At 40.1% G+C, this 13,576-nt stretch overlaps 1 protein-coding gene across 1 annotated transcript in view; it reads left to right on the top strand.

The window, feature by feature from the left end:
* Window positions 1-12,270, top strand: part of LOC147233532 (uncharacterized) — a 32,371-nt gene extending 20,101 nt beyond the window's left edge. The window contains exons 27-55 of the mRNA XM_086148444.1: window positions 360-413; window positions 497-595; window positions 701-754; window positions 839-892; window positions 972-1,025; window positions 1,754-1,807; window positions 1,913-1,957; window positions 2,037-2,135; window positions 2,216-2,323; window positions 2,515-2,568; window positions 2,782-2,835; window positions 3,356-3,409; window positions 3,500-3,553; window positions 3,641-3,748; window positions 4,662-4,715; window positions 4,817-4,870; window positions 4,951-5,112; window positions 5,207-5,314; window positions 5,404-5,511; window positions 6,713-6,766; window positions 6,873-6,980; window positions 7,085-7,138; window positions 7,294-7,401; window positions 7,525-7,578; window positions 8,365-8,472; window positions 8,700-9,054; window positions 9,168-9,358; window positions 9,791-10,033; window positions 10,988-12,270. Of these exons, the coding sequence (XP_086004570.1) occupies window positions 360-413; window positions 497-595; window positions 701-754; window positions 839-892; window positions 972-1,025; window positions 1,754-1,807; window positions 1,913-1,957; window positions 2,037-2,135; window positions 2,216-2,323; window positions 2,515-2,568; window positions 2,782-2,835; window positions 3,356-3,409; window positions 3,500-3,553; window positions 3,641-3,748; window positions 4,662-4,715; window positions 4,817-4,870; window positions 4,951-5,112; window positions 5,207-5,314; window positions 5,404-5,511; window positions 6,713-6,766; window positions 6,873-6,980; window positions 7,085-7,138; window positions 7,294-7,401; window positions 7,525-7,578; window positions 8,365-8,472; window positions 8,700-9,054; window positions 9,168-9,358; window positions 9,791-10,033; window positions 10,988-11,134 (2,853 nt within the window). The 3' untranslated portion in view covers window positions 11,135-12,270. The remainder of the gene's footprint in view (window positions 1-359; window positions 414-496; window positions 596-700; window positions 755-838; window positions 893-971; window positions 1,026-1,753; window positions 1,808-1,912; window positions 1,958-2,036; window positions 2,136-2,215; window positions 2,324-2,514; window positions 2,569-2,781; window positions 2,836-3,355; window positions 3,410-3,499; window positions 3,554-3,640; window positions 3,749-4,661; window positions 4,716-4,816; window positions 4,871-4,950; window positions 5,113-5,206; window positions 5,315-5,403; window positions 5,512-6,712; window positions 6,767-6,872; window positions 6,981-7,084; window positions 7,139-7,293; window positions 7,402-7,524; window positions 7,579-8,364; window positions 8,473-8,699; window positions 9,055-9,167; window positions 9,359-9,790; window positions 10,034-10,987) is intronic.
* Window positions 12,271-13,576: the final 1,306 nt, after the last annotated feature.

Genomic DNA, 13,576 nt, shown 5'->3' with positions numbered 1-13,576 from the left:
TCATCTGAAAGTAAAAACAATGCTGGAATATTCTTGTTGCATGCCTGTATAAGATTAAGATGTCACAAAAATATCCTAATGTGATTTCTAATATCTAGTTAATTTAGCATGCAGTAAGTTAACTGAAGCCTCTAAATTACCCACGGGGTTGGAATAAGGACTGAATGTTTGGATGTTCCATATGTAGCCCTGTGACTGGCAGGCCACCCATCCAGGGTGGAGCCCTCCGCTGAGCGGAGATATTTCAGTTATTAAAATGATCTGTTATCGAGATTATTTTTGTTTTCTGCAAAATGAAGTCTTAAATCAATAACCTCGTGTGGTGAGTGAGGGAATTAAGTATCATCATATTTTTTCAGGGTCTGTCAGGACTTCTCGGTGCTCAGGGTGAAGAAGGAAAGCAAGGACCAATGGTATGCGCCGCGAGTCATTTCAAAGACTTTCACACAGATATTTAGCAGATCTTTCCATGATTTGAATCTGAATGTCTCTGCAGGGCTCAATGGGAGAGGACGGGAAACCGGGCCCCGCCGGGTCGACCGGAGGCCGAGGAACAGCAGGACACATGGGCCTGCCGGGACCCAAAGGCTTAGCTGTATGATGAGTCTTTGTCACTTTGGTTTTTGGACACATATATCAATATTTTAGTGATTGTAATCCAGCCAGGCCTTCAGATGATGCTTGTTCTCTGATTATTCAGGGTGATGCCGGGAAGGGCGGAGAGCCTGGCAGCGCTGGACCACCTGGTCAAAGAGTATGTTGTTTTCAGAAAGAAATTTAATATCACATTCACCTTTGCTGACCAAACTTACCGAGAGATGCCGTGTGCTTCCCGCAGGGAGTGAATGGAAAGGATGGAGAAGAGGGACCTGCTGGTGCAGCCGGGCCTCTTGTAAGAATCTACTGAAACTGATAAAATATGTCATATTTGTTTGTTGAGACCATCTGAAATTCATGCTGCTTCTCTGCAGGGTCCTGCAGGCAAACGGGGAGAACAGGGACCCCAGGGTCTACATGGTTTCCAGGTAAAACAATCTAACCCAGATTTAACAATTTTTATTTAATGAAAGCTGCATAGGTTTTTTTTTATTTTGAAGCAAAGAGAAACAAGGTATTAAAAAGAAAAGATGTGTATTTATATATGCTTTAAATTATGATTGAAATATATTCTAGTCAGTGTTACTGGATTAAATCCAGTAGTCTAGAAGAAGTGCGGCTAAAAATATGAAAATCCTTGGTGAATAAAATCACTTCAAATGAGGGGCTTGTGGTTCATTGAGAACTGATTCTTAGATGGAGCAAATGTATAACGCCATGTGACAACGACTGGTATGTGATCATAGCAAATCACATCTTCTGTTGCCAAATCACATTCACACACACACACACACACACACACACACACACACACGCACACACACACACACACACACGCAGGCACACACACACAGAGCGAGAGAGAGAGAGAGAGAGAGACAGATTTTGAGACTGATAACCATCCTCTTTATCAAATACAAAATTGCAAAAATTACATTTTCCAGCTATTACTATCCATCTTTTTTTAAATCTTAAATTCATTAAATACTACTCAGATCCACAGTTCCTTCAATGGGTGATTTTAGCTGAATTCAAAACCAGGAGCAAATTGCCCAGAAACTAGAATTAGAAAGAACGCTCTGCCACTCTTAAATTGCAGCTCTTGAGTTTTATAGCGGACGTTGCTAAGTCTTCTTTTCCGTGGTGTGTTTTTAAGGGTTTGCCCGGGCCATCTGGTGCTCCTGGAGAATCTGGAAAACCGGGTCATGAGGTGAGACAAAGTCACACAAAAATAGGGATGTCACACATTCAAGCGGATAAGCAACAAAAGGGCTGAGAAACTGAAATTTAATGACAAATTTGATGCTTTTCTCAGGGCCTTGCTGGTGAGGCAGGGGCTGCTGGAGCTACAGGACCAAGGGTGAGTCCGGGAGTCCCGCTTATGGATTCCAGTTAAGATAAAGTGAAATCTAAGACCAAACTGTGTCCTGATCTTGCAGGGAGAAAGGGGTGCTCCAGGAGAGAGAGGAGAAATCGGACCAGATGGTCTGCAGGGACCCAAAGGCAGCCCGGGTGCACCGGGACCAGACGGGGAGAAGGTACCGCAGTCACACCACAACTAGTAGTTGCGTGCTAACTATGATCCTGTTTATAAGCGACTACTTTTTGCATATCTTAGGGAAGCCCTGGTCCGAAGGGAGCCGGTGGAGAACCAGGGGGTCCGGGGCTCACAGGAATGCCAGGGGAGAGAGGCATCTCTGGACCCTCCGGACCAAAAGGAGATGGAGTAGGATACAGTTACCTTTACAACCTCCAATGAAGCTGAAAATATATGTTGATTTTTATGTTTAAATCCAGCACATCTGTAAATGAATGATACCAGTGATGGCGGTGGAGTTTAAGGGGACAGGGAAGGGATTAATAGTGTGACAATTTGATTTGACACGAGCTACTGATAAAGTTGGTTTCTTTTATCAGGGTTCTGCCGGTGACAAAGGACCAGAGGGTAAAGCTGGAGCGGACGGACCGCGGGTGAGTCTTCTCTGCATGATGGAGGACAAAATCAGAAGGTCGAGATGAGAGTAAGAAGCTACATTTTACATGAGGTCCAAACATGGCGCATTGGGGTTTAATCAAAATACTTGCAAAGAGTAAATATTAAATGATAACACAGGTTCACAAAAAATATTTAACTTCATTCTCCTGTTTTATTCCCGTTTATTTATGTATGTTCTCTATTGAAAGGGTCTTCCTGGTTCTGTTGGACCTGCAGGCTCAGGTGGACCAAATGGCGCAAAGGTGAGTTCAAAAATCACTTTTGTTTTAATATTATTGCTAGGATGGCAAATTTTTTCACTATCATTTGTTACTATGTGAAAATATAAAAGGCAGAGGAAACTGTAATGAGCATTTTCAACACAACCAGCTTATTTTCAGACAATTGTATTCTAAATGACCACTTGATGCCACTAAGAACCCTAAAAATTTCAATTTAAATCATCATTTTCATCAATTTCATTTAAATAACAAAAGGCAGTATTCAAATAACTATTATTGCCAAAGAAATTATCTGACTACACATTAAATATATAGGTCTGTGAGGCAGTTTATATATAAGTCAGCCAAGGAAGTAATATTTAAACCGCTGACATGTTATAACGTTGCTCAAACCTCTACATATATCACAGAGACACATTTCAGTTTTCACCACATCTAACAGACCAGCCAAAAATGTAAAAGTGTGGAAATTTAATACATTCAAAGGAAGCTGGTGTTTTAAGTCTTTGAATTAATAGGGGATATCGCTTCTTTATTTCAGGGAGAGTCTGGCCCACCGGGACCCACAGGTCGTAGAGGGACCAGAGGAACACCTGTCAGTAAAACATCAGTTTTATCTAAAACGGATGAGAAAATATCAGCGGCTGCTTATTTTTAAAGTGTGTTCTGTTTGCATCGTCAACAGGGCACAACCGGCCCCCTCGGTCCCGCCGGCGCTGCCGGTTTCCCCGGAACTCCCGTAAGTGGCCAGTGTAAACACACAAAATCCCCAAATTTGTCCGAACTCCAGACTGAGGGATGATCACCTGTGACGGTTTTCCCCCAGGGTTCTGAAGGTCAGCCTGGAGCCAAAGGTGATGTTGGTGAGCCTGGTCAGAGGGGAGAAGCAGGAGCACCTGGACCTCAGGGCATGGCTGGAATAGGAGGAACACAGGTGATCAGCTAAAAACTTGCACATCAGCAGTCATGGAAAGCTCAAGAATCTGGAAGGGACTTCAGTTTCATCCTTTCAAGGCATTCGCTATTCGGTGTATGGTTTTATTCCACAATGTGTTTTTGATCAGACATGATGGGATATTATACTCTGTCCCAGAGATAGAAAGGAAATGGAAATAAAGAATTGAAATGTATTATTTGCCTCCAACAAATAATACATGTTTGGACTCTATGTATCACAAACATACACATAATTAAATGTTACGTTACCAACAAGCAGCGAAACCAGGGGTGGGCAATTATTTTGGCTAGCGGACACATTTCTTATCTAATTTTTATGCACGGGCCAACTAGGTATCATGTGAATTGAACTAAATGAAAGTTGTAAATTTTATTTCAACTTTAAAATCATTAATGATCACAAATGTACCGACATTATTTTGTATGTAATCATCCATACAAAATTAAACAAAAGGAAAAAATAATTCAAAATATTCAAATAATTTATGGATTCAATATTGATTGAAAATACTTATTCAAATATTCAAAGAAAATAGTTGTGCGGGGCAGATAAAAAAGCAAAATGGGCCGGATGTGGCCTTAAAATGCCCAGGTCTGGGCTAAACTGATGATTATTTCAAATGAACTCAAATAATCCCTTACCAGAAAAATATTGAAGCTCAGGATTATGATATTCTGCAAGCAAAGGCAACAATTAAAAATAAGTGTCAAAGTTTATGCATTTCACTTATTCCGATTTTAAATGAAGAGTCACGGGTTTTAGAAGGTGCAGTTTTAGAATTTTAAAATAAAAAATAAAAAATAAATGTTAAATAGAACTATGGTAATAAGAAAGTAAATCTTCGAATGCAGATGTTTTCTTATGATTTTGACTGCTTGTGTGTTTCCAGGGGCCGGTCGGTTTGACCGGGCTCAAAGGTGGCAGAGGAACTCAGGGCCAAGCTGTGAGTCTGACTGTATATTTATAACTTTGCCCCACCGTTAGTCTCGATGCAACACCAGAACCATGAAAGCTTCTCTCACCGGGGCTGTTTCTCTCCCACAGGGCTCTGCTGGTTTCCCTGGGCTGCCCGGAGGAGTCGGCGCACCGGGACCCACCGTGAGTTCACCTGCCATAGAACAAATTGTGCATGTTGTAGTCATGTTTGAAATGAGTGCTGATGGAGATTTATATCCCAGGGGGCTGTGGGTGCAGACGGGCCAATCGGTGAACCGGGAAAACAGGGAACTGCAGGAATTCGAGGGGAGAATGGTGCTGTTGGAAGCCAAGGAGAGCGCGGAGCTCCGGGCCCAGCGGGTACCTCCGGAGACAAGGGAGAGTCTGGAGAAGACGGCCCGAAAGTACGAGTTGACAGATGCATATTCGCTGATGACACCCTTACATTCTTGTTTCTATTGCTCGCCTTCATTCACCGATCTGATGTTGCTCCGTCAGGGTCCTGATGGACCTCCTGGACCTGCTGGCCTCGCAGGACAAAGAGGTATTGTTGGTCAGCCTGGAGTAAGAGGAGAGAGAGGCATGGCTGGATTGCCTGGCCCTGCAGTATGTATTGTGTTTATGTTAAATCACTGAGCGAATAATCAACAGATGACAGTAGAGAGGAAGGAAATGATGAATGTGTTTCTTATCAGGGTTCTCCAGGTAAGGCTGGAACTCCCGGACCTCAAGGTGGCAAGGGACCTGCTGGCGGAGTCGGTTTACCGGGAGCCACAGGACCGAGAGGGGATGCCGGCCCTGAGGTGCGCATCATCGGTCTCCGTCTCGTCAATGCATAAATTCACCATTCCCGACATATAAGTTCCTAGCAGTTAAAATAAGTAACACCATCATTAACGTTGGGTATATTTTACCCAATACAATATCCTGGATAAAATACAGTTTTCATCAATTTATAGATGTGCCGATGAGAGGAGGGAAACAAACATACAATAATAACATTAGTGAGCAGCCTGAAACCCAAGGACCCATAAAACTCAAAAGGCAACACAATGAAAATCACATGACAAAAATTGTGTGGGTGAAAATCACCCAACGTTAGTATTCAAGGGTTAAAAACATGAGCAAGAGTTTTTTTTTTCATTTCTGATGCCCTGTGTTTCTTAAGCAGTCACACTTTAGCTGCTGTGATACAAAATATCCTGCGGCGCTAAAACATTTGTAAATTTAACCTCTGACTTGACCGATAAAGTCTGAATCCCATGTTTCAGTTCATGTGTGTGCAATGCTAGATTGCCACATATTTTTATTTATTGTCAATTTTTTTCAGCTACATAAAATCTCCTCAAAGGAAAACTTTGTCAGTTCTTGTATCAAGGTTTTAGTTCGTGTTGCTTTTTATTTCTGCAAAATGTTACCGTGGATAAAAACAGACTAATTCACAACCCTTAACAGCTGTTGCTACTCAAAATATCATTAGTCCATGCTTTTGGGATTGATTTTCCTCCCGTTTAGTTACAGGATGTACAATTGCATGGTAGTGTCTGCAAAAAAAAGAAGAAAAATAACAATCAGAAAACAACAATATATATTTTAAACCAAAGATCATAAGGAGCCATGTGCTGCCATGTGGTTAGCTGTTTGTTTCAGTTGTAACATTGAAACTCAAAAACAATGCTACAGTTAAAGTCTTTCAGGCTACATGAATGTAAATTACTATTTGTCATGGCACCAACAAACACAAAAAAACAAGAGATTGGAAAAATGTTTGACACTGTCATGCTAAGCACATTCTTGTCATTGACTTTATATCAACAACACGTATGTGTGGTACAAATTTTTGTCCATCACAAGTTGGATCTTGTGACGAAGGTGTCAATTTTACTATTATGTTCAAATATGACAAATAAAATTTTGATTTATCGCATTTTATCAACTTATGCAAAGTAACTGACTTACTGAGAAAGTTACACATATCCAAATATTCCTTGTGCCTGGAACCAGGGAATTACCGGAACAGAGGGACCACCTGGTACTGACGGCCTTGTGGGACAACGGGTAAGATGAAGTACTTTGTGACTATTCTGGGTTTTAATTTTTTGGTGATTGTGACACACAACCCGCTTCAGCAAGTACTGTGCATTCACAACGCGTGTTTCTACAGGGCGACAGGGGTGATTCTGGTCCAGAGGGTCTGGCTGGTGGTCCAGGTACTCCAGGAACAGAAGGTCCTGTGGGACTGACTGGCAGTCCCGGGAAACCAGGCGAGAAAGTGAGTTAAGAACCAAAAATTGACAATAACAAAAAAATGTGCAAAAAAATTGCAAAATTTTTTGCAAAAATATATTTTTTTTTTTTTCATTTTTATGATGTCAGGGTCCTAAAGGATCTCCAGGAAGTCAGGGAGCACCTGGTGTCCGAGGCAAAGTGGTAAGACATACGTCTGTCAGACGTAATGGTTTTAAGACAGCAAACAAAGTGTGAAATATTAATAGTAATAAATTGAATTATTCTAAATTATTAATTTAATTAATATATTGTAATTAATAAATCAAATTAATAAATATTCATTCATTTGCTTCCAGGGCCCTCAAGGACCACAGGGAGAGAAAGGAGCAGCAGGAAATCAAGGAGAGAGGGGTCAGAAAGGACACAGAGGATTTACAGGACTTCATGGTTTGCCAGGCATAACAGTAAGCGGTGCTTATAATTGAATTCCAGCAATAAAAGAATTCACATATTTTGTTTTGCAGAGAGAAGGTAACGGTGGAAATACAGAAACTGTGAAGGTGTGATCGGATTGTCTTCTGTTCCAGGGAGCTACAGGGGATGTCGGAGCAATTGGTATCACTGGACCTGCAGGGCCAAGGGTGAGCGATCTACAGTCAACCAGTCACTCAACATTTCCATACTTTGCCTCATTTTACCTTAGCAGTGGACAGCAATTAAGGAAAGATAAGACAAACTTTATTGATCTCAATAGGGGTAATTCTTCTGTCACAGCAGCGTAACAGTTATAATGTCAATATATATGAATATAAATAGAGAGACAACTAGAAGATAGCAAAAGATGTTCACAAATAAATAGACAGTGAACAACATCAAGGATAAGAATGGACAACAGAAAGGGAAAAAAAACAGAAAGTCAGAAGAAATATCTTTTTAGCATTTGATAATTTTGACAAAAAAAAAAAACAACGTTTTTTTTTGTTTTTTTTTTAATTTCCAAATACTGCCATCTGTCTTGTTCCAGCTATTTGGTTTCATTGCTGCTTGAAACCATTCGATTTTGTTCTTTAGAAAAAAAAGGCCCTTTCTTTTGAGCATTGGACTGTATATTATTTCCTGTTCCATCAAAATCAAGGTGTATCTCATGACATGTAGGCATGTCTGAATGATGCTTATGGTGAGAGGTACTTATATAAGGATATTAGGGCTTCATTATTTAACTGCACAGGTTTGCTGGGGAGGAGGGGAATAGGCACATTTCCCATTTCATGTTCATATTATAAAATAAACCCATGATCCCTTGATTTGTTCATTGATTTTGAAATACAAACCAAAAACAATTATTGAGACAGGGTCCTACTCGTCCAAATGAATGTCCAGGTGTCTCTTTCATGGTTTATCCATCTTTCACTGAACCATAATTCCAGGGTCCTCCAGGAGTAACTGGACCTTCTGGAAAGGAAGGAAATCCTGGGCACCCTGGAGCGATGGGCGCTCCCGGCAGCAGAGGAAGCAGCGGTGACATTGGAGCTCAGGTACGTGTGAACCAACTCTTTTCATTTCTGTCGCTGCTGCATCGGGGAGACTTTTAACTGGAAAATGGATCTTGAATTAAATTTTAAAGATAAAAAATAAACAAGAAACATTGTTGGCTGCATGGGTATGGTGGTTTTAGATCACGCATCTTGAGTTGCTAAATGTGTATGATATAATTCTCAATTCTGTTACAGTAACATAATAATATCTTCATTGTCTTCGATAGGGTCCACCTGGAGAGCCAGGACCTCCAGGACCTCCAGGGTCCCCCGGACCCCCCAGTGCAGCGGTAGAAGAACTGGTTGCACCTCCGGATTACGGCGTTAAGGGAGTTGTCCTGGAAGCTGAGGAGTTCTTCAAGGATGATGTAGCGGCAGACCCTCCTCCTCTTCCAGAGTTCAATGAAGATGAGGCTCTTCCTAACAAAATCCCAGCCATCCTTCGCGCCAACACCGGTGTGCAAACCGCTCTGAAGACCCTCAGTGGAAATCTGCAGAACCTTCGTATCCCAGACGGTAGCAAGATGAATCCTGCCAAAACATGCCAGGACATCAAGCTGTGTTACCCCGAGAAGATGAGCGGTGAGGGGATCTCAACTCTTTGAGCTTATTTGGAAAGATATTCTTGCCTCTTAAATGTTCAAAATATTCATATCCCATGTTCAATATATATATTGATTATGATTTTGATACAGGAGATTACTGGATCGATCCAAACCAGGGAAGCATTAAAGATGCCATCAAGGTCTTTTGCAATATGGAAAGTGGTGAAACGTGCATCTCTGCCAACCCCCCCACTGTTTCCCGCAAAACCTGGTGGACCAAGTCTAGTCCCACTGCAAACAAACCCGTCTGGTTCGCAGCTGATATGACTGGAGAGAGTAAAGTAAGTCCTTTCTACTTTCAGGGGCCCAACATTACTAATGTCTTGGTTCACCGTCATGCCAATATGACAGTACTGTACCAAGTCGCCATCAAAAATGAGGAAACCAAAAGATTTGGAATAATTTAGTCACCACATCTGCTGTTAAAAGGAAATGAGAAATACAAACTTTTGTGACCATGGTCTGAAAACTCAGAGAGTAAAGTTTCTATTGCTTAAACTATAACTATAGCCTCACTGCAAATCAAGAATATTGCAAAATTTAGTGGGAACTTGCCTAAAAAAGTCTCATTAGGACCCAAAGGCCCAGTGGTGTGCATCAATGATGAAAAAGAAACTTAATTAACGCACAACTGCAAAAATTAGAGCAAGTTTAGATAAGTCTATGTGGCCTTTATGTGACAAAAGTATTAACAACATCACCTATACTGTCAGTTCCACTACGGAAGGGAAGAGGAGCAGCAGAATGTAGTGGCCGTCCAGCTGAAGCTGCTTCAGCTTTTGTCCAAAGAGTCGCACCAGAACATCACCTACCACTGCAGGAACAGCGTGGCCTATAAAGACGGCAAGAGCAGCAACCTGAAGAAAGCCCTGGTCCTCCGAGGCTTCAACGGCCAGGAGCTGAGGGCGCAGGGCACCACCCGCCTGCGATACACCGTCATTGACGATGGCTGCGCGGTACGTCACCGGCTAGAGAAATGTGTGCTTGTGTGTGTGTGTGTGTGTGTCTGTCTGTCTGTCTATTTATAAACACAAATTCTTATGCGACATTTTTTGTTGCTTTATAGCAAGATAGACTTATAAGACACCAAAGAACTGAGTTTTTCTATGGAAATGCAACACACAAATCCATAATGATAGTAATAATAATAATAATAATAATAATAATAATAATAATAATAATAATAATCATCATCATCATCATCATCATCATTTGCCCGTGTAGAGAGTAGCCACCATTGTGGCTAAGCTGCATATCCATATCATGTTGTTCTAATTCTGATAAGTCTTTTTTATGACATAAATTCTTTTTTAAGGGTTTTACAGGCCCTATGAGGTCAGAGGTCAGAGGTCCTAACTTTCTTAATATGGACAAATGTATGGATGAAATGTCTAGATTTAGAAAAAGATCATTTGAATATGAGTTTTTTTTTTCTCAAAATCATCAGCAGAGGACATTAATCTCATATACTGTGCCTTCTTGGAGAATTAATTTTTAATGTTAAATGCTATGATCTCTCAGTAAAACTGTTGATATGCTTTTTCCATTTGATCTTTTGCTTTATAGCAAGAGAGACTTAGAAGACACCGAAGAACTGAGTTTAGCTATAGAAATCCAATGCACTATTATTATTTATTATTATTATTATTTTTTTTCCATAACTATTTTATTATTATTTTCATGATTATAATTTTATTAATCACTTTGTTGTTTTTTAAATATTATAAAAAGACAAGTAGGTGACGGTGTTCAGGGCCCCTGTAGAGAGTAACCATCAATGTGGCTGCATATCCTTCAGCATATAATCTCATATATTGTGCCTGTTAGGAGAATTCATTTTTTAACGTTCAATTTTACGATCTCTTTGTAAAATTGCTGATATGCCTTTCCCATGTGATCTTTTTCCCCAGAAATCAAACGGCGAGTGGGGCAAGACAGTGATTGAGTACAGGACTCAGACATCTGCCAGGCTGCCCATTGTGGATGTAGCGCCCATGGATGTTGGAAAGGCGAATCAGGAGTTTGGCCTGGACATTGGACCTGTGTGTTTCGCATAGAAAGATGGACTTACATTCTAGAGCATCGGAAGAATTGATAGAATAGAAATAAATGACTCCTCTCTCTGTGAGCATACAAGTGGATGAGGGTAAAATCTTCCCCTGACATTGGTGAAGTGCGATGTTCTTGCTGCAAGATTTTGATGTGAACAAAAGCTGTGCGACTGGTAGGATGCTAACTTATGGCCAACTCCCCCGAATCGGTGCCTTTTTGTAGACGCGCGACAATATGCTCGAAAAATATTTATACATTACAGTATCCATTGAATTGTCCGGTTGTTACTTTGATTAAAATTAGAAGATGGATAATGAATCAACTACCTCAAACACTGGGAAAGAAATTTGATGACAGTTCAAATGCATAATTATTTATGATAAAGTTTTCGAATTGGTTTCACCAAGAGTCACACAATCCAGAAAAAACATGAATATAAATGTCATTAAAGTCAATACATATAGTAAGTTGCATTCTTTCAGTGGCTTCAAGGCAGAAATACTTCATTGCTCTATTTTTGGAGTTTTATATCCATGTGTCAAACTGTTAAAAAAAAAAACCTGGCATTTCAGTACTTTTAATCGGTAAATGCTTCTAAAGATGATGTTTTAACATGAAGAATTTAGCAACAGCCTGCAAATGGCACTGGTTCAGTGCAGTGGCCCTTATGTCTTTTGTCAGTAGTCCATAGTGGAGAGCACAAGTAGGGGAAAAGAGGAGGGGGCAAAGGCTGGAAAAAGCAGTGTTAACTGGAAAACAGAAGGTCATGTTCAAATCTAACGTCCTCTATAAGAAATTTATTGGATTTGATGGGGGTTATAGTGAATAAATAATTTTATTTTATGGTAATATTGTTTTTTTTTTTTTTATTCCAGGAAATTCACTTTTACAATCTTAACAGTGTTGATACTGTAATATCTGTAATTTTGATGGAATAAAAGATGATGCTTGGACCTAAATTATTATGTTCTGTGCAAGAACTTATTTACTCTCCAGAAAATAGGAAATGTTTGTTTTTTTTCTTTTTTTTTTATTTAATCTCCCTCTAAATCTTCCAACTGTAAATGCAACATATGGCTGTAAATTGCAATTTATTTGTTTGTTGTTAACTATGGATGTGGAATAAATGTCTTTCTTTGGAGTGACTGTAGTCTTCCCACAAACTGGCACCAGAAACGATAAATAAATATTTTGTTTCCCCTGGACTGGACAAACATGGCTTTTGATGAGGCCTCGAGTCAATTTGGAGCATATTAACTCCTTTTTTAGAATTTAATTTTTGCACTTATCAGTTCTATTGCTGGAGTTGCATGAAAAACAGACCACAAATCAGGTTTCTGAACAATTAGCAAACAATTCCAAAAATGAGCAGTTAAGATGTGGAAAAAAAATGATAGAGAAATGGGCAAATTAACAAAAAAAAAAAACACATTATTTTATTTTTTATCAGATGTGTTAAATTCTTGCCAGTAAACTGGGAGAATAAATCATCTGCAAATGCTTCCTGCCACTAGAGGGAGACAATGCCCTCTAGTTCACCTTCAGATGGGGGAGCTGGAAGAGTCTGAAAAACAAAATAACTATTTCAACTTCCATCCTGTACTTAACCCCATTATTTTAACATTTTGCAAGCTTGCTATCTGCTTGTCTTCAAGTATCCAATGCGATTGACTAATTTCAGCTTTCAGTTTGTTTGGTGCACGTGTGCTTGGAGAAGATGTGTAAAGAAAAGGAGGGACGGCAAAGGCGTCCTCACAGGAAGCAGAAGAGCCAAAGGTTAGGCAGCACATGTTTCTGGGTCGACCTCTCCTTTGCAAGCGCACTGAAAGACGTGCCACTCTCAATGCTTCCTGCAGCCGACTCTCGGTGCACATCTGTGGACGTTGTCATTTTTAGCTGGGCTGCTATTTTCATTTTGGAAAAAAAAAAAAAAATCTGACTGAAGGTGACAAAAGTGGTCATATAACAACTTCTGCATGAAAAAAATGCACTTTAGAAATGATTGTGCTAACACTAATCCCTATGATATAGCCACTACATTTTTTTTTTTTAGGGACCACCATTAAGTTAAAAATCCCAAAAAAATTAACCAAATAAACACTCCAAATATGTTCACTTCTATGCATAGTGGATGAGCAGGGGACTCAGGATGTGCTTTGGCCTCTGGTGCCGAGCTCTGGAGCTCATAATGGAACCGAGCCATTGATAATGTTAGTGTTCACACGTGGGCTCTTCCTGCTGTGATAAAAGTTTGCCGTGAACGTGGCTGTTCAAAAGAAAAAATCGAGTCTCCTGTTTCAGAGCAGAAGTATTTTGTTCCAGCTTGATATCATCATGTTTTACAAGCAGTTGAATATTTGTTTTTGTATCCTTTGACAATAGCAGTTTAACACATTTCATGGGAATAAATGGGAGACTAAAAGGGAGGGAGTTGCAGCTCTGAGCGA

Source organism: Fistularia commersonii, chromosome 6 (genome assembly GCF_037954325.1).
Source record: "Fistularia commersonii isolate RoL2024-O1a breed Wild chromosome 6, RoL_Fcom_v1.0, whole genome shotgun sequence".
NCBI lineage: Eukaryota > Metazoa > Chordata > Actinopteri > Syngnathiformes > Fistulariidae > Fistularia > Fistularia commersonii.
Note: the sequence above shows the minus strand (reverse complement) of the source record. Positions and strands in the feature narration are given on the sequence as shown.